The sequence below is a fragment of the Salvelinus fontinalis genome, chromosome 6 (assembly GCF_029448725.1).
Source record: "Salvelinus fontinalis isolate EN_2023a chromosome 6, ASM2944872v1, whole genome shotgun sequence".
NCBI lineage: Eukaryota > Metazoa > Chordata > Actinopteri > Salmoniformes > Salmonidae > Salvelinus > Salvelinus fontinalis.
Window position 1 is genome coordinate 31,911,307 of NC_074670.1, and position 23,689 is coordinate 31,934,995.

Genomic DNA, 23,689 nt, shown 5'->3' on the forward strand with positions numbered 1-23,689 from the left:
TCTAGAGGTCCATTTTGGCATTACATCTTGCTTTCAACGACAATCCCCACACAACCTTGATCGTACAGTTGAACAGAAAACACCACCTGTTATTTGACAAGTTTTATTCACAAGTTTTTCCCCCTCTGTCCTTTAGACAAATCCGAAGTTAAGAAAAGGCAACATGCAGGTGTAGCAGCACGTTTAAAACGCTAACATTTTAAATATAAAACGTCAAACATGTGCAAGACAAAACTGAGAAACTTAAGGGGGGGAAATAAGCATTTCCACGCTTGAGGTAGAGTTAAAATTTGAACCACAAAATTAAAAAAATGTCAATGGGTGTGGATAACAGGCCAAGTTAAACAAATTATTAGTCTTATTGAATGTCGTTGATCCACAGACAAAGGTGCTTTACCCCGTGGTGTTCTCTTGTAATATACTGCCTATTGAGTAGGCTACTTTTCCTGTGTAATGACTTCTTTGGTAGCACTTTATTTTACACTATATCATTCATAAAGTCGGTTACACTAACAGTAATACCCCATAACTAACTTATAAAAATCTTTAGCACCACTAGCTACTACTATTATCTTAACTGTCATTGACAATTTTGTTTAATTTCTTGATTTTTTTACCTTTATTTAATAGGCAAGTCAGTTAAGAACAAATTCTTATTTACAATGACGGCCTAGGAACAGTGGGTTAACTGCCTTGTTCAGGGGCAGAACGACAGATTTAAACCTTTAATTTATTGATATAAGCACCATAAGGTATCTTATAACCACGCAGTATATTTAAATGGCACATAAAATGTGCAGTGTTGGTACTCTTGCAAAATAAAGTGCTACTTTGCAGTGTGGCTACAGTAGTAAAGTCCCCATGTGAAAAAACTGGGAGGTGTATACATGGCTTTTCTTGTGCAAGACAGAATCCATTACTACATCCATAAAACCACTGATAATACTCATACCAATGTCTGAGTATGGTTCACCCATAGACAGGTTCAAGTTATTTTTTCAGACCTACATTGATTCCTGTAGCCAAGCTGTTGCACAATGCAAGGTGACGTAGTGTGGTGAAATGCATGCTAGGACTGTTCCAAAGACGTCGCTGTGTTCTTGTGTGGATGCTCGGTTTATGACTTGCAAGCTGATACAAGCATTACAATATCAAAAATATTATGAATAACAATAACGTGCAAATTATTTTTAAAAATTGTTAGCATTTGCTATTACTTTTTAGTTATGGGGTGGAGGACATCGACAAGGTTGCAGACAGACAAAGACTGAGGCTGTGTACTTTAAAATAGTTCATTGATAGGAGAATAAATGTCTTCATAAAGAGGTGAAGGGAACATCCAGTACCCAAAACCATGACCCTATGGTTGGTGGCAGAGGTGGGATCCAAGGAGGGGTGCCCATGGAGCTAGTGTATGTCGAGGGGCTGTGAGTCAGTGGCGGGGGGCCAGTAACGTCCGTCTGGGGGTCCAGAGGTCGGTTCATTTTCCATGGGTTTGGGGGAAGTGTGTCAGTATGATGTGGAGAGGGGATGAGTTATAGAATCTTCTGAAGGATGGAATTGGGCACTTCTAGAGTCTCGTCCTTTACCAAGACGATGTCATAAGAGTCCAGATATTTCTCCAAACGCTCCTCCACCTGCCAGGGAAGAGAGAAGAGTTAGGATGCAGATTGGCACAGACAGCACATAACCTCATACTTTCATATCAGTCACTATAGTCACATCTTCAGACTATTAATATCCAGTAATGTAGCTGTTGATGGGAAGAGATAGAGTTGCTGACTGGCGATTGGGGGGGGGGGGGGGGGGGGGGGGGGGGCACCTTGTCATTGAGGAATCCGATCTTGAGGATGTTCTCCACGTTGGGCACGCCGTCAGCCATGTTGAGGTCGCCTAACGAGTCTCCCAGCAGCACGATGTTGCAGTTGTCCTTCACCTGTTTGAAGTACTCCGTGTTGCGCAGGGCGCCGTCGTGCTTGTTGAACACATGGATCAGCTCTCCCTTGAAGCCCCTCAGCTCGCCCTGAGAGAAGAAAAATACTTGCGTTTAAATGATACTGAGCCAACTGATGCAAATGCAATGCATACACCCAGGTAGAACCACAGCTTTATTATCAGGTTTATCAACACTCAGAAACTCAGGCCTATCCTCAGCATGTACCAAGCTCTCCTCAAGGGACAGGGGGGGACTTACATTCTCGTCAAAGTCCATGAAGTTGGACACCACCTTGACGTTGGGGTGGTAGACCCCAGCCTGGTGGATGATCTCCTCCAGGACGTCTCCCAGACCCGCTGAGAAGATGAACACGGGCACGTTGTGCTGCTGGAGCCTGTCAAAGAACGGCTCATAGCCCTCCCTGTGGGAAAGACATGTAAGCATTAAAACCACTCATAGCCCTCTGTGGGACAGACATCCAGTTTATATGAACGGAAATTATTCACAGGCAGAACTAAATGATAAATAATATTTCATAGAGCTTGTGTTCATGAAGCGGCAATAACGGCCACTTTGACTCAACATGTGTCCTGAGCGGCTTTCTGTAGTTTAAATTATTTCACATTTTATCTATCAGGTCTTACCTCAGGCAGGCGTCTGAGTCTCTCACCACCTCCGAGAGTTTGTCCTTCTGTAGCCTCTGCTCCACCAGTAATGTGTGGGACTTAAAATACCTGTCAACACACACACACATTGGGCCTTAGCGAGAGCAATTGTATGTGTGTGTGTGCACGTGTGCATGCGTCTACTCACCATTCTACCATAAATGGATACTTCTCCTCCATCGTTAGATGGGGGTCGATCTCTATGGGGTAATATGTGTTCTTAAGCTCCAGTAACTAAAAGACAGACGGAAAATCAATTAGCATTAACACATGTGCTTTCGTGACACCTACAAATACTATTAAGTAATAGTAACATCAAACAAACCTTCGTCCTACAATCCTCGGTGACAAGCTTGCAGTTGTCAATGATATCTATGTGGAAAGGAGGACTTTGGTCAGACGGATAGGCCGGAGACAGTCATAGGCAAGTAACTTATTTTGAATCCCAGTGAATGTTGAGATGGTTTTATGCTGTACTTACTATGACACGTGGGGCAGCGTTTGCCATTGACTGCGAACCGGCTTAACGTCATGTCAAAGTCAGTGATGACCTGAAAACAAACCAGGAGAGCCATGGAGGGGAGTCAGTGATAACTCCGGTCATCATACTGTCACCACAGGGTGTCACTGTTCAGCCAATACGAACGGCCCATTTCTCTTTGCACACCCTTCCCCTCCTACCGTACCTGTAGTTTGGAGGCGCCACCCTTGATCATGTCACAGATGATCCGTTCCACCCGCTCTGGATCCCGCATGTGGACCGTGTTCTTCTCAAACTCTGGCATCTGAGAGATGGAGAGGGCGAAAGACACAGAAAGAGATCGTTAAGTATGCTTCTAATATTCACTTCTACAAGTAGCATGTAAGAACACACCATTCTCACCCATCACTGAATCGATCAAATAATTTCAAATCAATCATTGAAAAGAATACCCTCCAGAGGGAGGGGAGGAGGACTCAAAAATAGTGAAAAGGGGTGGAGGTTAACTTGAGTTGGGCCTATGGTTAGTATTTGGTGGGGTGCGGGTCGAGTTTAAAAGAGCAGCGTCATTTTTGGGGGCTAAGGTAAGAGGAGCCAGGAGTAGACTAACTGGATATCACAACACCCCTCGTGCCCCAGCCCCCGTCTCCCCAGGGCCGGAGCAGTGGAACAGCTGATGTTATGGATCCTTCTTCCGTACATAACTGACCACCACCCAAACAAGTCCCAGGCCAGGAGGGAGGAGACCTGAACCACAAACAACTTACAGGGCTGCAGACACCAATATGTTCTATTGAATCTTAGCTACTTGACTTGGTGGTCTAACTACAATATTAGGCTAATGTTCAGGTGGAGAAATGAAAGAGATCTGTAGCGCAGTTGAAGCCCTGTTGACATGTCAGGGCAGGAATGTAACAAACCATAAATACTACTTCCAGCTGGTGTGTGTGTGTGTGTGCACGCACCCTTTTCTCCCCTTGAGTGTATTTTTAAGGTTGCTAATAAAACCTTGACTGAAGGGGGGTGGAGCTGGGGAAGATCGGGGGTGTAAACTAGATACCTGGGTATTCCTTCACCAGAGTGTGTTTGAGTATCGAAATAGCCCACACCCCATCAAACAACTTTGTGCACACACACACACACACACACACACACACACACACACACACACACACACACACACACACACCAGTGGTATGCAAGTGTACCAAGACTGTTCTGTGGTATCAGTGGACGTGTCCAAGGTTATGACTGGGATGTAGGTTAAGGTTAGGAACCCCTTCACCCCCCCCTTCTTACAACCCTCTCACACCACTTAATGTAATACACTGGGGCTGATCCATGGAACAGAACACCCTCTCCTTTGGTACATTTGAGTTGTTTACGCAATGTCATGTGTCGTAATGTCTTTAAGAAATACACCGTTCCAGATGCATAGGCTACATTGACAACATTCTTCAGTCTTAAAAACACTGAGACCACACCTATGCAACTCATTCTTGAATATTAGATATAAAAACTTAGTTAGTGGGAAGGGAGAGCAGAATCCACACACTCATCGCTCCAAATACCAGTCATACCTATTTACAACTATCAATTATTAACACACCGTTCTCTAATGATATTTTACAGTATAGACTACATAATAATTCATGAATTCCCATCTTCTTCCATGCATCCTTTCTCCAGCTCCAAACACACGGACGTAAATAAACACATTTGCAGCCTAGTCATTTTCTGACCCTCCAGAGCAATTTGTAGCTGGTGCTAACAGCAGGGCTCTGGCCAACAGCACACACACACACTTACCTTGTCCTCTGGTCTTGCACAAAACAAGTGAAGGGAGTGAAGAAAAGGTTCTCTGTCGGCAGAGGGCTTATATAGGCAACGCAACAGAGGGGGCGTCACCCAAAATAGATGAGATAATCCCTCCCCTTTGTAAGAGGCCAGTGACGCACTGACACGCAAATGAACAACTTACACACAGCTTCAATTTACGTCATAAACACAGGACACACAAAGATTAAATTAACATGACTTAACACACACACAGAAGGCAAGTAGATGAGGGGACATGGAATAGCCCCATGGCAGTAGTTTACCTTTGACCCCTCAGCTTTTAAAAGAGGTACTGTAACTGGAATCCATTGCAATCACATGATGCAACAGAAACAGCCCTGCCCTGCATCCCACTTGTCTGGATTATTGCCAGGCCAGGGACGAAACCCTGCGGTGCATTTCTCCACCAACGCTGAGCACACACATTTCAAGACCCCTACCCTGCCCCACATGTTGTTTGTGTGTGCGTGGCTATGGAATACCCAGGGTCAAAGGGTCATGGTTCATCAAATCTGCTCTCCGCCAATGAGAAGCCATCTGTGTTTTTTCCCCCGTAGGTTATATGCCGCGTTCACACGCTAGTCGGAACTCTGACATTTCTGACTTGCTGATTTGTTGAATGAGGCACGTGTATAACTAAAACCAATCAGCAAGTCGGAAATGTCAATTAGGAGTCAGTCATTATTTAGACCTAGCACATGACAAACCATACCTCAGCTGCAGGGTCACAGAGAGTTCTAATCACGTCTCACCAAAATAAGACTACACACACACACCTATCCAATCAACATTGATCAAATAACTAGACAACGTAATGGCTGGCCAATCATATTCAGGTCTGCATTTCCACTACCATGGTGACTGTTGGGTTTCTGACACTGGTATCATATGTAAGTGATAAATCCAACCTCTCCACCCAAACCTTGGGAGCGGTAGGCTTAAACAGATACACTTATGCAGTCGTCTGTTTTTTTTATACAACATTTAAAACAACAAGGATATACAAAAACAAGTTCCACCCAATCTAAAATGTTTCCCCCCCATAAATAGGCTAGGCCTACATTTTCAACAATCATTGGAAAAACTGTCAAACATCAGGTGTTGAAAGGGAGTCCATTGGCGATTCTGCCTCACCCGAAGAAAAAATAAGTAAATAAATTGGGGAAACACCATTTAAAACCCATTGTCAGTTTGTAACTTTTTCAACATCCGTGAAAGTGCTGGCTCAACATTCCTTTCTACAGCGGAGGGTGTCTCGTCCTCACCCCCAGCCTTGTTCACCAAAGTCAAAGGTTATAGAGGACACAGGGCTGGAGCAGAGTACGAGAGTTGGAGTTATTTTGTAGTAGTCTGCATTCAGACTACTATCAGCCATCGGGCAACAGAGTGGAAGAGGTGCTTTCAGGCATTTTCATTTACCTGTGCATTTGTGACAGCATTATGTCTACACAGATATAGGGAAGAGAGGTTATCTTGGGTGAATCAGTCAATGGAAGAATCTACTGAACATTTCTGCAGCAAATGTAAATAAAGACCTACTATGGGGAACAAGGGCAGAAGAGAAAAAAAAGACATTAACAAGGGCTGTGAGGGCGTGATGCTGACAACATTTTAGTTCAAGAGTTTTGACTTTGAGCCATAATGGTAACTTTGCCAGGCAGGCTTGGACACTCATTTCCCTAGAACAGAATTCTGATAAGCTGCGTGTGCTGCTCTGTGATTAAAGTAGGGCTGTGGTTGGGCCCTATGTAGTTTGGCAAAGTATCATCCACATTGCCACAGAACATTTCATGATAGCTTAATAACATTCTCATTAGAATGCATTTCTCTTAAAACTTGTAGTGCCCACTGAAAAACATAAAATAGTATTGGCTCTGGGGTGGAGTAGAAAATTTCCTATTCGAGGTCTTCCCTTGATAGAAAGTATGTAAGAGAAACAGAGAGATCCCCTTGGCCATATACGCCATGCCTCATAAATAAGAATAAGTAGACAGTAAAGTGGACAGTGTCTGCTGCAAGAGCTCTTCAGCTAACAGTATCACCAGAGCACAGGCACATGGACAGTCCGCTCTGTCGTAGATAAACTCCCTCGCCGCAAAGGAGGAAGGTTGTAACTCTGTTGCCCCTGGATAAGCCTGCCGTGTCACAGGAGAAGTCAGATAGAACATTTGTGACCTCAGCCAAAAACAAGGTCACTTATCCAGCAATATACACCTGTACTCTATTGTGTCGGTTACCCCTCCTTGGATTATTTAAACGATTCCCTATGAAAAGCCACTGGCAAAGGAGAGAGCTGTCCATAACACGTCGACACAAAAAATCAGCTTGGGTGAAGTTCCCATTCACTGCACATACAGTATATAATGTAAATAGCTCCACTACACATATTCCTATACAAATAGGTGCAGAGAGATGCAATTCTATAAGCTGTATCTGTGATACGGTAAGAACTGTAAGCGCTCTCCTCTCACCTGTGATAACCCTTCCTGGTCACCTGTGCTACCCCCCTACCCCCCATAACACACACACACACCAGTAACCCTCAACATATAGTGCCCTCTAGTGTACAAAACAAGTCAAAATAACTTGACAGACAACATATACGGTACACATAAACAGGCTAAAAGGGCTCCTATACATTGTATAGACCTAATCATCATGTAAAGACACTGGGTCTATGCTGGAGTCAAAGTAATACTTTGAAAATAATACTAAAAGCGTTGTAGTAATAAGATCATGAAAGAACGTTTTGGGGAAACTTAAAACACTAGAACATAGCGGAACAATATTTTTCTAAAATAGCAACATGGATCAAACTGAAAAAGATGTCCAATAGGAAGTAAAACAGGTCAGCACTGAGCAAGACTGTCTATTGCCAATCTCCCCATGGAGAAAGTGGAATGAACATGTTTATTTGCTTGAGAGCAAGCATGAAGCATTAAAAATGTTCTTGCCTGCAATCTGGTGGCCAATGATGAATACATGAGACCATTTCAATCCCAAACACAACCATGTAGTAGATGCCTATCATTGACCAACAGGACACCACTGTGGGCCTGCTACAACTGGATACTGTGGAGTGGATGTGTGTTTTTGTAACAGTTGATGTCTTTCCCATGCTGGGGACACTGTAATAATCCCGAGTGGCACAGTGGTCTAAGGCACTGCAACTCAGTGCAAGAGGCGTCACTACAGTCCCTGGTTCAAATCCAGGCTGAATCACATCCGGCCGTGATTGGGAGTTCCATAGGGCGGCGCACAATTGGCCCAGCGTCTTCTGAGTTTGGCCGGGGTATAGCGTCATTGTAAATAAGAATTTGTTCTTAACTGACATGCCAAGTTTTTATTTTTATTTAACCAGGTAGGCTAGTTGAGAACAAGTTCTCATTTGCAACTGCGACCTGGCCAAGATAAAGCAAAGCAGTTCGACACATACAACAACACAGATTTAAATCAAGGTTAAATAAAACTGAAAAAACAGAGCGCAAAGCTTGCCTAAAAAGAACCCCAGTCAGAAAGCAGGGAATAGAGCGGCCAGCACGGTTAGTGATGTGTCAGACAACGTAAGCGTCTGGCTGCCTGTGAGGTACAACTGTCTTTCACTATATCAAACAATGATTCTGCAACATTTCACAGACACAAATGGCACTGTGATAGTTTGAATTATTAAATGCAATACAACAATTGTTGTACAGTGTCTAAAAATAACTGAACAAAAAGATGTAGCAATCCTTGCTATATGAGCAATGTCACAATTCACATCAAGTGGGCTAACCCTATTGGTGCACTGCCTTTCACGCCAGTGACCATGGTTCATTTCCCTGCCCCGCAGTTTGCTACTGGCGTCAGAAGTGGGATGGCGGCCGTGAGGCCATCTAAGCACACTGCCCGGACATGTGAGGGGGCTGAGAAGTCAAAGCACGCGGACATGCCTTCCTGTTCTAAGAGGGCAGTGTAGCATTGCTTGCTATATGGCCACGTTACAATTCCCACCAAATGGGTTAATCTGATTGGGGAGATGCATAGGGTGTTTGGCATTCACTGCAATACATTTGTCATCTGATCCAGATAGTCACTCTAAATCTAACCTAGGCTGAGACCCAACAGCCACATATAATGCTAACAAATCCTCAGTTGTGCCCTTTGATGGTAGGTTGTCTAAACATCAGTCTGAAAGAAGTTGCTATAAAAAGACAAGTCTCTACAAACCAGAATGTTGAATACAATGAGATTTAAAGCTGCAATATGTAACTTTCTGGGTGACTTGATCAAATTCACAGAAATTTGTGTTATAGATCTGTCATTCGCATTGAAAGCAAGTCTAAGAAACGGTAGATATGTTCTATGTGCACTATTTCTATGCTTCCTGTTCTTAAATTTTGATATTTTTTTACACCAGCTTCAAACACTATTTTTGGTTATGGAAAATATATTTCACAGCTGTTGAGATGGTACTACGATTCTCTACACTATACTTGCTTGCTTTGTCACAAACTGAAATTAGGTATACTATTACAATTTTGGTAACCAGAAAATGGCAGAGCAATTTCTGCATAGTGCATCTTTAAAAATGGTAAATCTTTAAAAAGTACTTTACTGGTTGTCCGTGCTGTTTGTCCTTTAGCGGGAGAAAGTGGAGATGGGTAAATAACACTTTCCTGTGATTAGCCCTAACTTTTTGCAGCGCCTTTAGGTTATTTTACTTGTATTTTCCATCTCCTGATGCACAATATGTAAACAATTGCGGAATGTAACCAAACTGTCAATCAAAGCCCGTTCCCTCGCAATTATCTGGAAGTGGTGGTGAAATTTGCCATCTGATTTCGTGGTACAATGTTTGATCTGTGCTTAGGTTAAACGCGGCCGTTGACATGTTGTGCAAGTCATGTGCGAATTGTTTCAGCATTGAAAATACAAACCGACATACAGTCAGGTTAATGGCACTACTCTGGATATTTTGTCTCAGATTACCTCCAACATAAGGACAGAAATCAGTGGACAACAGGTAAAGTACGTTCAAATGAAGTTTATTCAACAGTCTGACATGTGATGGGACTGATTACAAAAAGTGAGCCTTTATGTTAGAGACGAGAGAGTTGTCTGCCACTCTCGGATTCGTAGAGACTAGATGGTAGGCTACATGTCCAACAATTGAGAATGGACCTTACAGAATCACAAGATTTAACTAGCAATGATGCTTGAGGACAAGCAATGTGAAATGTAAAGCTCACACCTGACAGTCCGTATTTTGACATACCAGTTGAACTTCTTTGATATACACTAATTTGGCTTCAAAACATGTTTAGTTGTAATTTTGGACAGGGGGCTCGAGAGTAGAACTGAAGGGGCTATGCAAACAATACAAAACTCGGAAGCAACCCATCGAACCAACATTGTAACGTTACCACGAAATCGGCAGGCAAATTTCACAACCACCGCCACCTGACAAACAGCGTCAGTTTAATGTCATGTCACGATTTTGGACAACTTTGTGACACCACGATAACTACCTAGCAAATAATGACCTCTAAACCACCCTTGCTATTTCTAGGAACATCCGCGACTGCGCAATGCACACATGAACAGCACGCGCGAGCCCACTCACCATCTCGATGATCTTCGTTTTCTTTCCCGCTCTCTTCTTCTTGGCGAACATGTACTGGGCGAGAACCACACCACCGAACAGTGCACATACACTGGCACTGGCCGCGGCACCGACTTTTACTACGGCAGTCTTGTCCATGGTTGTGCCGCTCCTAACAAACAGCCCTAGTCCTTCCTTATGTAAACATGTTCCCTCCCTCGAGTCTATTGTCCGCTGAGGCTGTAACTGACTACGCACCCTCCTGCCGCTACCACTGGGGGAGAAAGCGGGGGGGGATGATGTACATTTATACCAACATTTTTTTAACCATCCAGGGGTATTTAACCAAACGTACCAAAATATTTGATGTAATTGTGTTGTTAACGCATAGAGTAAAATGCTATAATTAAGAAATGTATACACATTCTCAGTTTCAGTATTATTGGTTTCGAATTAGTATGAACCACGTCCATGGAAACGAGCCCCAACAAAACAGATGTTTGCAACGAAGTAATAATAATGCTTTACATTAGTCATTACAATTTAATTATATTAGTCATCATTACTATAGCCTGTATTTTGCAGTATTTCCTCCTCGCGTCCTCTCTCTTCTCAAAACCCATTGGAAGACAGAGGGGAAGGCCCTCTGATTTGTCCTCATCCAATGGGGTTTGAGGAGGCGATGAAAGGACGAGTTGATTATGTAATAGATATTCTTCTTGTAACGATAGCAAGCTCTTGACTTGAAAAGAGGCAAGGGGTGTCAAAATGTTTGATACGTTACCATAATTTGGAAACTGTTTAAATACTAGCCATATCTATAACCAGGTTTCAATCCAACCATTGTATGTGGATGAATTAACTGCCTCATGAAAAAAGTCACGACCGGGCTGATGGAAATAGGATATGCCGGTACAATTGAATAAATGCCCACAAATTGTTCGTTCGAATTAGTGGTACTTTTTGTGTTAAATTATGTGAGAAATTGGGGTGGAAATCTCTTTATGCGCAAATATTGATATACTGACGTAATGATCACCTCGAGGAGTCACGCGATGATATGTTGTGTGGTCCCACTACGACTCGGGAAACCGTGCAGTTTAAGGCTACAGATGAAATAAATGATTAATTTCACAGAGTGGTGGAAGTGCACGTGATGAGCTTGATGCTCCTTTCCAATACATATTGAAAGTCTTATTCTGGTGACATAATGATCGACGTGGCTGCCTGCCACGATTTGGATGGAAACCTACCTTGTGACTAAAAATACGTTTTACAACCGATCAATTGTAGCTCTCCGATTGTAAAACGTCTTCTCTTATTAGTCATAGATATGGCTATTGCAATAGCTGTAATTAAATGCGAACATTACACAATTGTGCTTGAATTCACCTGTGCAGGAGATTGTTTTTCTGTTTCGACTTAGTTGTTTTATAACAAAATATTGAAACAAGTATTGGAAACAGAAGTAACAGTTCAGTTTTAATAGTATGGATTTTATTACAATTACTTTACATTTGCAGTCATGCTGTCTGATAAAACTATTTAAAACCAGACCTTTGTGGAAGAAGAAAGTTAGTGTGCAAATTCTTCTCTACACTACTGTCAACCGACCCAGAAAAAAAGCAGTGTCTTGTGACTGCCTGGAGCAGTGTTGCAGAGTTGGAATGCATGGGTACATTGTATGTTGAATAAATGAACAAGGATAGAAAATAAAAAAACAAAGCTATGCAAAGGTCTCTTGATGTAGCTGTAAATAAATAACAATAATATCCAGCAAGTTACATTAAGCTGCATATAGGACCCTTGACACACGGACGACATCATGCCGTGACACTGTCATAACTGGACATGGTCGCTACTCCACTTGACGGATGCCTTTTGCCTCCTCCACTTTCCGCAGGCTCTCATCCCACTGGGTGAACTGCTTGGATAGCAGGAACATCTGCCAAAGAGGTCAAGGTTCAAAGATAAAATTTGGTGGGCCAGGCAGTTCATTCCATTAGCACAGACTAGACATTTCTCAGAGTTCAACATGACAGAAAACAATCTACAACCACTCACGTTCATTCATCTGACCGAGGAGGTCGGGAGACATGACAGCCAATGTACTCAACACAGTTTCACTAGCTAACCTCAGATACATTTTCCTCTGTCTTGATCAGTGTTATTTATTCACTTCAATAATTCCATTATAATGAAGGAAAGCTACCATTTTGTTGTACTCCTCAAACAGTTTCTTCACCTCTAGGGACTGAGCTTCAGTTTGGTCCTTTGGGAAAATGACAAGAACAGTGTCACTACTGTAATTCACAAAAGTCAATCTAGCGTGTCTTGTGAGGAAAGACAAAAATCAAGAAAAGAGGGGTGTGAATAAGTAAAAGAGAGAGGGGGAGGGTTCATACCTGCTCTTTGATGTGAATCTGAGACAAACGCTGTAGCTTGGTGGCATGCTCTGGCACATCTGTGAATAAGAATTTGACAATAAGTTGTGTTCAACATAAAAAACACTATTTAACCCATCATCACTTCACACAGACCACATTGTAATGGTACTTAAATTCCCTCTCACTGACCTCTGATGTAGTTGCTGTCCAATAGTGGCTGGAGGTTGCTGACCTGCTCCAGAAGGGTGGCCTGGGAAAGCAGGAAGTCCTCCTCTGTGGGGAGAAACAAGTGCATGAGTTTGAGACTGGAGGCACATACCAGGGATGGAAACTGGAAGGCCCAAAAAGGTGACTTTTTTCCATTTATTCTTTTCACTGAAACAAACAAAAAAAATGCAACAAACAAAAAAATCCCTGCTAGGGGAAAAATGCAGGTTTTAACTAACTAAAACATCTAAGAATATGATCTACATGATCAGTCTCTTGTGTGTAAAATTTAAAAAAGTGGTTAATGTAAACCTAATCCAATGTTATTTGTTGCCTAGACTTTACTGCAAATGACAAGTCTTGAGAAGAAAAGAAACAATACTCTAATATTGCAGTTAGCCATGACAGCCTTTATAATAGAATGCTTGTGACCACACACACATCTAAATATTGCACTTGGGTGAAAAAAACCATCTTAAAGCAGAAATAGAATGAAACAGGCATTTTAGTTTTGCTCTAATATAGTGGCCATTATAGAACAAGTGCACAAGACTGTATGCAAAAATAACATTCCAAGTACATTTAAAAAAAATAATTCACACACCTTACTGTCAAGTTCAACACAACAAAAACTATATATTTGGGCTACACTGCACATTATACACATTCTGCCTGTGGACATCTGTTCTACAATACAATGTGCCAGCAAAAGTGAGAAAGAGGGGCCTGGGTGTGTGGTGTTCCTTTCACCTCTATAGTGGCATACAGCTTAAGCAAGGCCAAGCTACACTTTCTCTGAATCCACTTGTTTAACTTCTTATGGCTGCAGGGGCAGTATTGAGTAGCTTGGATGAAAAGGTGCCCAGAGTAAACTGCCTGCTCCTCAGTCCCAGTTGCTAATATATGCATAGTATTATTAGTATTGGATAGAAAACACTCTGAAGTTAATACAACTATTTGAATTATGTCTGAGTATAAGAGAACTCATATGGCAGGCAAAAACATGAGAAAAAAATCCAACCAGGAAGTGGGAAATCTGAGGTTTGTAGGTTTAACTCATCACCTGTCGAATACACAGTGGGATATAGGTCAGTTTGCACTTCCTACGGCTTCCACTAGATATCAACAGTCTGTAGAACCTTGTCTGATACTTCTACTGTGAAGTGGGGCCGAAGGAGACGGGAATGAGTAAGTCTATCATGAGCTGACCATGCACGCTCACATGAGGGAGCTCTGTTCCATCGCATTTCTGAAGACAATGGAATTCTCCGGTTGGAACTTTATTGAAGATTTGTTAAAAACATCCTAAAGATTGATTCAATACATCGTTTGACATGTTCCTACTAACTGTTACGGAACTTTGACATTTAGTCTGCTTTTAGTGAACACGCTTCCTGACTTTGGATTTGTTAACCAAACACGCTAACAAAAATAGCTATTTGGACATAACCGAACAAAACAAACATTTCTTGTAGAAGTGGGAGTCCTGGGAGTGCATTCCGACAAAGTTCAGCAAAGGTAAGTTAAGATTTATAATGCTATTTATAACTTTTGTTGACTCCACAATTTGGCGGGTAACTGTATGGCTTCCTTTGTGGCTGAACGCTGTTCTCAGATTATTGAATATTGTGCTTTTGCCGTAAAGCTTTTTGAAATCTGACACAGCGGTTGCATTAAGAACAAGTGTATCTTTAATTCTATGTAAAACATGTGTCTTTCATTAAGTTTAGAGAAAATGAGTATTTCTTTTATTTGATGTGGCTCTCTGCAATTTCTCAGGATATTTTGGAGGCATTTCTGAACATGGTGCCAATGTAAACTGAGGTTTTTGGATATAAATATGAACTTTATAGAACAAAACATATATGTATTGTGTAACATTAAGTCCTATGAGTGTCATCTGATGAAGATCAAAGGTTAGTGATTAATTTTCTCTCTATTTCGGCTTTTTGTGACTCCTGTCTTTGGCTGGAAAAATGGCTGTGTTTTTCTGTGATTTTGTGGTGACCTAACATAATCGTTTGTGGTGCTTTCGCTGTAAAGCCTTTTTGAAATAGGACACTGTGGTGGGATTAACAAGAAGTGTATCTTTAAAAATGGTGTGAAACACTTGTATGCTTGAGGAATTTTAATTATGAGATTTCTGTTGTTTGAATTTGGCGTCCTGCACTTTCACTGGCTGTTGTCATATCGGTCCCGTTAACGGGATTGCAGCCCTAAGAAGTTTTAACAAGCAACGCCTCATTTTCCACCTAATTCTCTCATTCTGAAAATTAACCGCATACTGTAGAGGGAAAACATTAGTTAACAGATAGTGGTTAGTTCGTTAGCTAGTTAACATTTCACACAGATTGCCTGAGTCCAGTAAGCAACTGACACGTTATAACTTGAGTAACGGCAAGGAGTCATATACCAGTTAATATTATAGCGAATTGGTTAGGTTACTAATGTTAGCTCATCTGATGTTGTAACGTTACCTAGCTAACATTAGCTGTCTGACTTTATTAGCAAGATAATTTTCACAGCATAAACTCAATTATTTAAATCAGATGAGTTGGCTAATGTTGCTCAACATTTCTCTGGCTAGCTAATAACGGAGAGTTTTGATCTAGCTTGCAAGATACTTAAACTTCTTATGGCTGAGATCCCGCTAATGGGATCGATATGACAACAGCCAGTGAAAGTGCAGGACGCCAAATTCAAACAGAAATCTCATAATTAAAATTCCTCAAACATACAAGTATTTTACACCATTTTAAAGATACACTTCTTGTTAATCCCACCAGTGTCCGATTTCAAATAGGCTTTATGGCGAAAGCACCACAAACGATTATGTTAGGTAAGTGCCTATTCACAGAAAAACACAGCCATTTTTCCAGCCAAAGAGAGGAGTCACAAAAAGCAGAAAAAGATCAAATGTATCACTAACCTTTGATGATCTTCATCAGATGACACTCATAGGACTTCATGTTACACAATACATGTATGATTTGTTCAATAGAGTTCATATTTATATAAAAACATCTCAGTATATATTGGCGCGTTATGTTCAGTAGTTCCAAAAACATGCAGTGATTTTGCAGAGAGCCACATGAATTTACAGAAATACTCATCATAAATGTTGATGAAAATGCAAGTGTTGGAACTTTAGATAAACTTCTCCTTAATGCAACCGCTGTGTCAGATTTCGAAAAAGCTTTACCGAAAAAGCAAACCATGCTATAATCTGAGTACAGCGCTCAGAGCCCAAACAAGCCATACAGATATCCGCCATGTTGTGTAGTCAACAGAAGTCAGAAATAGCATTAGAAATATTCACTTACCTTTGATGATATTCATCAGAATGCACTCCCAGGAATCCCAGTTCCACAATAAATGTTTGATTTGTTCGATAAAGTTCATAATTTATGTCCAAATACCTCCTTTTGGTAGCGCGTTTGGTAAACAAATCCAAGTCCAGCGGAAAGTACAGACGAAAAGTCCAAAAAGTTATATTACAGGTCGTAGAAACATGTCAAGCAAAGTATAGAATCAATCTTTAGGATGTTTTTAACATAAATCTAAAATAATGTTCCAACCGGAGAATTCCTTTGTCTTCAGAAATGCAATGGAACAGAGCTCGCTCTCACGTGAACGAGTGTGGTCAGCTCATGGCTCTCTGCCAGACCTCTGACTCATTCCCCTCTCATTTGCCCCCACTTCACAGTAGAAGCATCAAACAAGGTTCTAAAGACTGTTGACATCTTCCTAACCTTAGGAAGTGCAATATGACCAACATCCCACTGTATCTTCTTTATTTATTTTTTTATCCCATTTTCTCCCCAATTTTTCGTGGTATCCAATCGCTAGTAATTACTACCTTGTCTCATCGCTACAACTCCCGTACGGGCTCGGGAGAGACGAAGGTCGAAAGCCATGCGTCCTCCGAAGCACAACCCAACCAGCCGTACTGCTTCTTAACACAGCGCGCCTCCAACCCGGAAGCCAGCCGCACCAATGTGTCGGAAGAAAACACCGTGTACCTGGCCCCCTTGGCTGGCGCGCACTGCGCCCGGCAGGAGTCGCTGGAGCGCGATGAGACAAGGATATCCCTACCGGCCAAACCCTCCCTACCCCGGACGACGCTATGCCAATTGTGCGTCGCCCCACGGACCTCCCGGTCGCGGCCGGCTGCGACAGAGCCTGGGCGCGAACCCAGAGACTCTGGTGGCGCAGTTAGCACTGCGATGCAGTGCCCTAGACCACTGCGCCACCCGGGAGGCCCCATCCCACTGTATCTTCAATAGGGAATGAGTTGAAAAATGACAAACCTCAGATTTCCCACTTCCTGGTTGGATTTTTTCTCAGGTTTTTGCCTGCCATATGAGTTCTGTTATACTCAGACATCATTCAAACAGTTTTAGAAACTTCAGAGTATTTTCTATCCAAATATACTAATAATATGCATATCTTCGCTTCTGGGACTGAGTAGCAGGCAGTTAACTCTGGGCACCTTATTCATCCAAGCTACTCAATACTGCCCCCAGCCATAAGAAGTTAACAATGCTAATACTTTTTCCACCACACTTTCGCCCTCATCTCAAACTTTCCAAATGCCAGTTGTTTTTCAGTTACAGATCATGAAGTACGCTTCATCACCTTCTCACCTACCTCTTCCTTATCGTTCAGGGGACGCGCTGCTGTAACTGACAAGCTGGCTTTCCAGAGCGTGTACTGATGCTGTACCTAGTAAATTGGTTGTCTCTTCATTCGCGTGCTGCACTGCATTCTGTTGTTATGTAAACTGACAGTATTGCTCCAAACATGCATCACTTCGATCGCTTACAGCCAGTAGTGATACAACCCCCCCCCCCCTCTCCCAAACTTTTCTCATCTGATCTATACGAATCACGTAGGTCACCTATTTTGGATTCGAAACGGAGAATTTAGCCGAAAGGTGACATTCCCATACGCCAGAGGCCTACTCAATCACCATGACGCAGGACCAAATTCGCCAACATTTACTCACATATTTAAATGAAAAACTCTTACCAGCAAGGATGAATTCCAGCTTCATGGCATCAGGAACAGTGATGTGGTCAGTGAACTGAGGGTCCAGATACTTCAGCAGGTCCTCAACTGTACAGAGAACAAAAGGTTGTAGAATATATACTAGTTACTACGTGGGAAATATAATCACAATTGACCCTGCTTTGTGATTGTCCTGGTAATAATGTGTCCCATCCAAGTCACACAGTTATGTGTCGTCTAAGATGTCACTCACTCTTTTTGTGTAGAATCTTCACTCGTTCCCTCTTATTTGCAGTGTTTGCAAGGGCGGCCTGAACTCTGGAGAGGGAATCCGCGCACTAGGGAACAGGGTGCATTATATGATAAACTAAACAGCTAAACTTAAAAATAAACCGTGTTTATAGCTGTACTGGCGTTGAGTTACTTAGCTATCTAAGTAGCCGTTCGACATTAAAATGTTGTATTGTAGCTAACTTAGTTGGAATGCCCTGGCATGCCCCGTCTTAGCATTGGTTGTATTAAATCAGTGTGCAAAAAGGGCGTTCGCTAGCTAGCCAAAGCAGCCAGTTAAATCGCTATTCTGCATTTCTAAAATAGAATATTATTGTCAAACCTTCACGGGTTTCCCTCCCTTGTTACTTCTTTCACCGTATATACGACTTTCCAGCATCTCAAGACGCGTTTCGAGGTTATCCACTTCAACTTTCCTATCCATTCTTGATTCAGAGAGCACAACAAATGGATTTGGATCCTTGCAACGACGTAGACCAGGCGACGGCGCACAATTATTGCATAATTGCAAAACATCTACGGACCGTGAAAGGGGCCATATTTGTTGTCCCTAAAGAAAACATCTGCGTTTTCCAAGCTGTAAATGAAACTACAAATAACATCAAAATGACTTATCGATTACTAGGCGAATCAAAATTATCGTCACTAACCAACAACTTTATAGGTCGTTTTTGCACTGAATACAACCATCTCAACATGATTATTGCAATACACTACAATGAACGCTGGATGTCACTCTATACTGAGGTTACACCTCGTCAGCGAAAAGGGGGATTTTCTTGCTTTTTTTCCTTGACAGGCGAATGACAACACCACCACGGCCCTCTTCCTTCATCGCAGCTGGTTACAAACGCTCTAGAAAAGTAAGATGTTGTTTATCATTTGTCTCAAAACTTTTAGAAATGATATGCTCCTAGTCCTGCCACTTGTTTAGGGCAAACTTTCAAATGTGCCCACAGCCTCGCTACTATTTCTGCCAGTGTCAGTGAGGCTAGGTAGCGTACGCAGCTACCTAGCTAGTTGGCTAGCTAGCAAGTCAATACATAATAATGTACATGTAAATCGTTGCAAAGTAACCAATACACCGTTGCTTAGTTAACTATGTTAAATGTAATCTTATTCCTCACCACCAGTGAAGTCGTGGCTAGTTAGTTACAGTATCTAGCTAACACGTTAGCTAACTAGCACTTTGTATTTCTCCACTAGCCTAACGCTGGCTAGTTGAAGTTGTGTGTTCACAAACTGTGGTAAGATTAGAACTCTTTGCAGAGCTGTGATTGACTGGTTCCAAAGAGAACTTAATTGACACGTTCTGTAGAGAACTTTCGAATGTTACCATTCTGGTGTACTCTCTCATATGAGACTGACTGTCATTGGTGCAAAATCTGGAGTTCAAACAACAACGGGCCACTCATAGACCGATAATTATAGTTTTAGCCGTGTTCTGAGGTTATGCAGGGTTTGTTTACAATGACATTGTTTACAAACAACCAAGTAAAACAAGCTCATATTTGGGGTTTGGATGGGGTACGACAGTTGAACTAAACTCATGAGGAATTTATCAATTCAACTCTTAAAATATCAATGGGTATATAACATTCATTTAAAATTCCCAAAATGAATGTACCAATCTCAGATTGACCCTTTAATCTGTTGATGACAGGTGGTTTATAGCTAGAGAATATTTCCTTTATGTGCCACTGGGAGCGACAGGAGGATGGCAGATGACAAGGACGTGCTGCGAGATGTTTGGTTTGGTCGGATTCCGACCTGCTTCACACTTTACCAGGATGAGATCACCGAGAGAGAGGCCGAACCCTTCTATGTAAGTGTGACATCATGCAGACTAGTACTAAGTAAAAAAAAAAAAACAATGTCTCTTTGCTGGACAATGCCAGTGGAGGCTGCTGAGGGGAGGACAGCTCATAATAATGCCTGGAACGGAGCAAATAGAATGGCATCTGATACCATTCCACGCCAATTAAGGTGTAACCAACCTCATGTGCAATGGACATAGCATTTGTGACATAGGTCTAGCTAATTCAGGTCACACATGATGACTACTGAGCTGGCTTGAGCCATGGACTATTGCGGGGATCTAGATTGAGCCCCTCTCTTCTCCCCCTTTGCTGTTCTCTCCTCAGCTCCTCCTGCCAAGGGTGAGCTACCTGACTCTGGTCACAGACAAGGTGAAAAAGCACTTCCTGAAGGTCATGAAGGCCGAAGACGTAGAGGAGATGTGGTTTGATTTCGAAGGAACGCCACTCAAATGGTGGGTGAGCTTTAAATTAGGACTGTGAGGTCTATGTGTGTTGTAAATTATTGACTTCTTTTAACAACTACTAGTGAATATAATGGTTAGAATTCCCTGTGCCCCTCCATAGAAACAAGTGTCCTAGCACAGCAGTAGAGTAAATTTTTTACAGATCAGATTTGAGCAGATCAACTCACCTCCTATCATCGTCATCATCAATGAGTAGACTACATACCAATTGTCTGCAGTCTTACATTTCAGGCACCAGGTGGCAGCCCAACACAAGCTTTTGACATTTGGTTGGACATTACATTTACATTTAAGTCATTTAGCAGACGCTCTTATCCAGAGCGACTTACAAATTGGTGCATTCACCTAATGACATCCAGTGGAACAGCCACTTTACAATAGTGCATCTAAATCTTTTAAGGGGGGGGGGCAGAAGGATTGCTTTATCCTAGGTATTCCTTGAAGAGGTGGGGTTTCAGGTGTCTCCGGAAGGTGGTGATTGACTCCGCTGTCCTGGCGTCGTGAGGGAGTTTGTTCCACCATTGGGGTGCCAGAGCAGCGAACAGTTTTGACTTTTGACATGAGTCCTAATCTTAAATTGACATACACACGTAACTCAGACCTTTGGGTAAATAAGGTGTATTTTCTCTAAAACGTATTTAAAGGTTACTTAGGATCCAGCCCAAGGTGAAGGAGAGGATAACTCATTATGATTCAGAATTGGAACAGAATGAAGCCCTGGTGACATGTTTCCTCAACTGATGTGGTGTGGCTGTGTTTATTCATTGCAGGCACTATCCAATCGGATTGCTGTTTGACCTGCATGCCTCCAACACTGCCCTGCCGTGGAGCATCACTGTGCACTTTAAGGTACAACACAGAATTAGTTTTTCAGCAAGTTAACACAGTACATATGGAGCTGCAAGTATATTTGCTGCTCCAAATGTAGAATCCTCCAAATGCTGGCCTGTATACAGCAGGGGTTGGAAGTGAAATTATTTTCATATTGTTTCGTTCTGAACAGAACCACTTTTTTTCCCCTGTTTCATTCCACTGTTCCGACCATAAAAATACAATTCTTAACCGGTTTGAACCAAAAAAAAGTACCGGTTTATATCGCTCCTTTTTTATCCTGTGAAATCAAAAGTTAAAAAAAAACATTTAGCTCATTAAATTACATCACCAATCAGTGCGGCAAGCTTGTTGTGTACATGCATGATGGACAGACAAGTGTAGCCTATGGCGCAAGATGTGACAAATTTTGAGGGTGTGGAGAGAGCGAGAGACGGTTGAGGAGGAGGCTTGAAGCACTGGGCATCTTGTTATGACATGCATTATATGAATTAGGTGCGCAGAGTTATACCTAGGAGGACGGCTTCTATGGAGGAACTTTTTAATGTCTTTTGAGCTAGCTAGCTAACAAGCTTGTGTGTGCAGAGCGGCACCGGAATTTAAAACACGTCTTTTTGTCGTTAATACATCCAACGTGAAACATGATAACTAGGCCTATAGTATTCTTAACTAGCTTTGAAAAAGTTTACACATTTTTCTCTTGCTAATTAAAAATCTCTCCCTATCTTCTGAATCAAGCTTGTAACGTCAGTAGCCTATGCTTCACAGGGGGAAGGGCAGGTAGCCTAAACACGCACAGGCAAAGATTTTCAGCTCGCAGGTTAACACTGGAATAGGTTTTTATTATTTTATTTAACCTGGTAGGCCAGTTGAGAACAAGTTCTCATTTACAACTGCGACCTGGCCAAGATAAAGCAAAGCAGTGCGACAAAAAACAACAACAACACAGAGTTACACATGGGATAAACAAAAGTACAGTCAATAACACTATAGAAAAATCTATATAGAGTGTGTGCAAATGGAGTAAGGAGGTAAGCAAAATAAATAGTCCATAGTAGCGAAGTAATTACAATTTAGCAAATTAACACTGAAGTGATAGATGTGCAGATAACGATGTGCAAGTAGAAATACGGGTGTGCAAAAAAGTCAATTAAAACAATGTGGGGATGAGGTAGGTAGTTGGATGGGCTATTTACAGATGGGCTATGTACAGCTGCAGCGATCAGAAAGCTGCTCAAATAGCTGATGCTTAAAGTTAGTGAGGGAGATATGAGTCTCCAGCTTCAGTGATTTTTGAAATTCGTTCCAGTCATTGGCAGCAGAGAACTGGAAGGAAAGACGGCCAAAGGAGTTGTTGGCTTTGGGGATGACCAGTGAGATATACCTGCTGGAGCGCGTGCTACGTTGTGGGTGTTGTTATCGTGACCAGTGAGCTGAGATAAGGCGGAGCTTTACCTAGCAAAGACTTATAGACGACCTGGAGCCAGTGGGTCTGGCGACGAATATGTAGCAAGGGCCAGCCGACGAGAGCATACAGGTCGCAGTGGTGGGCGGTATATGGGGCTTTGGTGACAAAACAGATGGCACTGTGATGGACTGCATCCAGTTTGCTGAGTAGAGTGTTGGAGGCTATTTTGTAAATGACATCGTCGAAGTCGAGGATCGGTAGGATAGTCAGTTTTACGAGGGCAGCGTGAGTGAAGGAGGCTTTGTTGCAAAATAGGAAGCCGATTCTAGATTTAATTTTGGATTGGAGATGCTTAATATGAGTCTGGAAGGAGCATTTACAGTCTAGCCAGACACCTAGGTATTTGTAGTTGTGCACATATTCTAAGTCAGAACCGTCCAGAGTAGTGATTCTAGTCGGGCAGGCGGGTGCGGGCTGCGATCGGTTGAAGAGCATGCATTTAGTTTTACTAGCGTTTACGAGCAGTTGGAGGCCACGGAAGGAGTGTTGTAAGGCTTTGAAGCTTGTTTGGAGGTTTGTTAACACAGTGTCCAAAGAAGGGCCAGATGTATACAGAATGGTGTCGTCTGCGTAGAGGTGGAACAAGGAATCACCCGCAGCAGGAGCGACATCATTGATATATACAGAGAAAAGAGTCAGCCTGAGAATTGAACCCTGTGGTACCCCCATAGAGACTGCCAGGGGTCTGGACAACAGCCCCTCTGAT

At 42.3% G+C, this 23,689-nt stretch overlaps 3 protein-coding genes across 6 annotated transcripts in view; 1 reads left to right on the forward strand and 2 right to left on the reverse strand.

Moving 5' to 3' along the window:
• Positions 1-89: 89 nt before the first annotated feature.
• Positions 90-10,777, reverse strand: LOC129857683 (cytosolic 5'-nucleotidase 3-like). Of its 2 annotated transcripts, none has more exons than XM_055926167.1 (9): positions 10,527-10,777; positions 3,288-3,386; positions 3,083-3,152; positions 2,927-2,973; positions 2,750-2,835; positions 2,581-2,670; positions 2,195-2,357; positions 1,823-2,023; positions 90-1,637 (listed from the first exon to the last, which is right to left on the reverse strand). In XM_055926167.1, exons 1-9 carry the CDS (start codon positions 10,662-10,664, stop codon positions 1,536-1,538), a joined length of 996 nt encoding a protein of 331 aa, XP_055782142.1. In that variant the 5' UTR covers positions 10,665-10,777; the 3' UTR covers positions 90-1,535. The 2 variants fall into 2 exon arrangements, with proteins under 2 accessions (XP_055782142.1, XP_055782141.1); XM_055926166.1 differs by lacking the exon at positions 10,527-10,777 and adding an exon at positions 4,892-4,989.
• The window catches only part of LOC129857684 (autophagy protein 5-like), a 44,438-nt gene continuing 30,535 nt past the window's right edge, over positions 9,787-23,689 (forward strand). Inside the window, exons 1-6 of one of the 3 annotated variants that reach the window (XM_055926170.1) lie at positions 9,787-9,926; positions 13,093-13,240; positions 19,200-19,263; positions 20,064-20,225; positions 20,545-20,672; positions 21,455-21,533. In XM_055926170.1, coding sequence (XP_055782145.1) covers positions 20,118-20,225; positions 20,545-20,672; positions 21,455-21,533 — 315 coding nt within the window. In that variant the 5' untranslated portion in view covers positions 9,787-9,926; positions 13,093-13,240; positions 19,200-19,263; positions 20,064-20,117. Of the gene's footprint in view, positions 9,932-13,092; positions 13,241-19,199; positions 19,264-20,063; positions 20,226-20,544; positions 20,673-21,454; positions 21,534-23,689 lie in introns of all 3 variants that reach the window. The other 2 variants (XM_055926169.1, XM_055926168.1) reach the window with 2 other exon arrangements.
• On the reverse strand, positions 11,981-18,917 carry LOC129857685 (dynactin subunit 3-like). Its single transcript, XM_055926171.1, has 7 exons — positions 18,723-18,917; positions 18,363-18,447; positions 18,131-18,217; positions 13,082-13,165; positions 12,911-12,969; positions 12,718-12,777; positions 11,981-12,450 (listed from the first exon to the last, which is right to left on the reverse strand). The coding sequence occupies exons 1-7, from the start codon at positions 18,822-18,824 to the stop codon at positions 12,364-12,366; spliced, it is 564 nt and encodes a 187-aa protein (XP_055782146.1). The 5' UTR covers positions 18,825-18,917; the 3' UTR covers positions 11,981-12,363.

What these genes read in the sequence shown, in the direction of transcription:
- LOC129857683 (XM_055926167.1), bottom strand. Translation starts at nt 10,664, where the DNA reads ATGGACAAGACTGCCGTAGTAAAAGTCGGTGCCGCGGCCAGTGCCAGT. An exon ending in GTGGCGCCTCCAAACTACAG is followed by an intron (nt 3,153 to 3,287) that starts GTACGGTAGGAG and finishes GTTTGTTTTCAG; the next exon opens with GTCATCACTGACTTTGACAT. An exon ending in GACTCAGACGCCTGCCTGAG is followed by an intron (nt 2,358 to 2,580) that starts GTAAGACCTGAT and finishes TCTTTCCCACAG; the next exon opens with GGAGGGCTATGAGCCGTTCT.
- LOC129857685 (XM_055926171.1), bottom strand. Translation starts at nt 18,824, where the DNA reads ATGGATAGGAAAGTTGAAGTGGATAACCTCGAAACGCGTCTTGAGATG. An exon ending in GGACAGCAACTACATCAGAG is followed by an intron (nt 12,970 to 13,081) that starts GTCAGTGAGAGG and finishes TCTTATTCACAG; the next exon opens with ATGTGCCAGAGCATGCCACC. An exon ending in TTGAGGAGTACAACAAAATG is followed by an intron (nt 12,451 to 12,717) that starts GTAGCTTTCCTT and finishes CCTCTTTGGCAG; the next exon opens with ATGTTCCTGCTATCCAAGCA.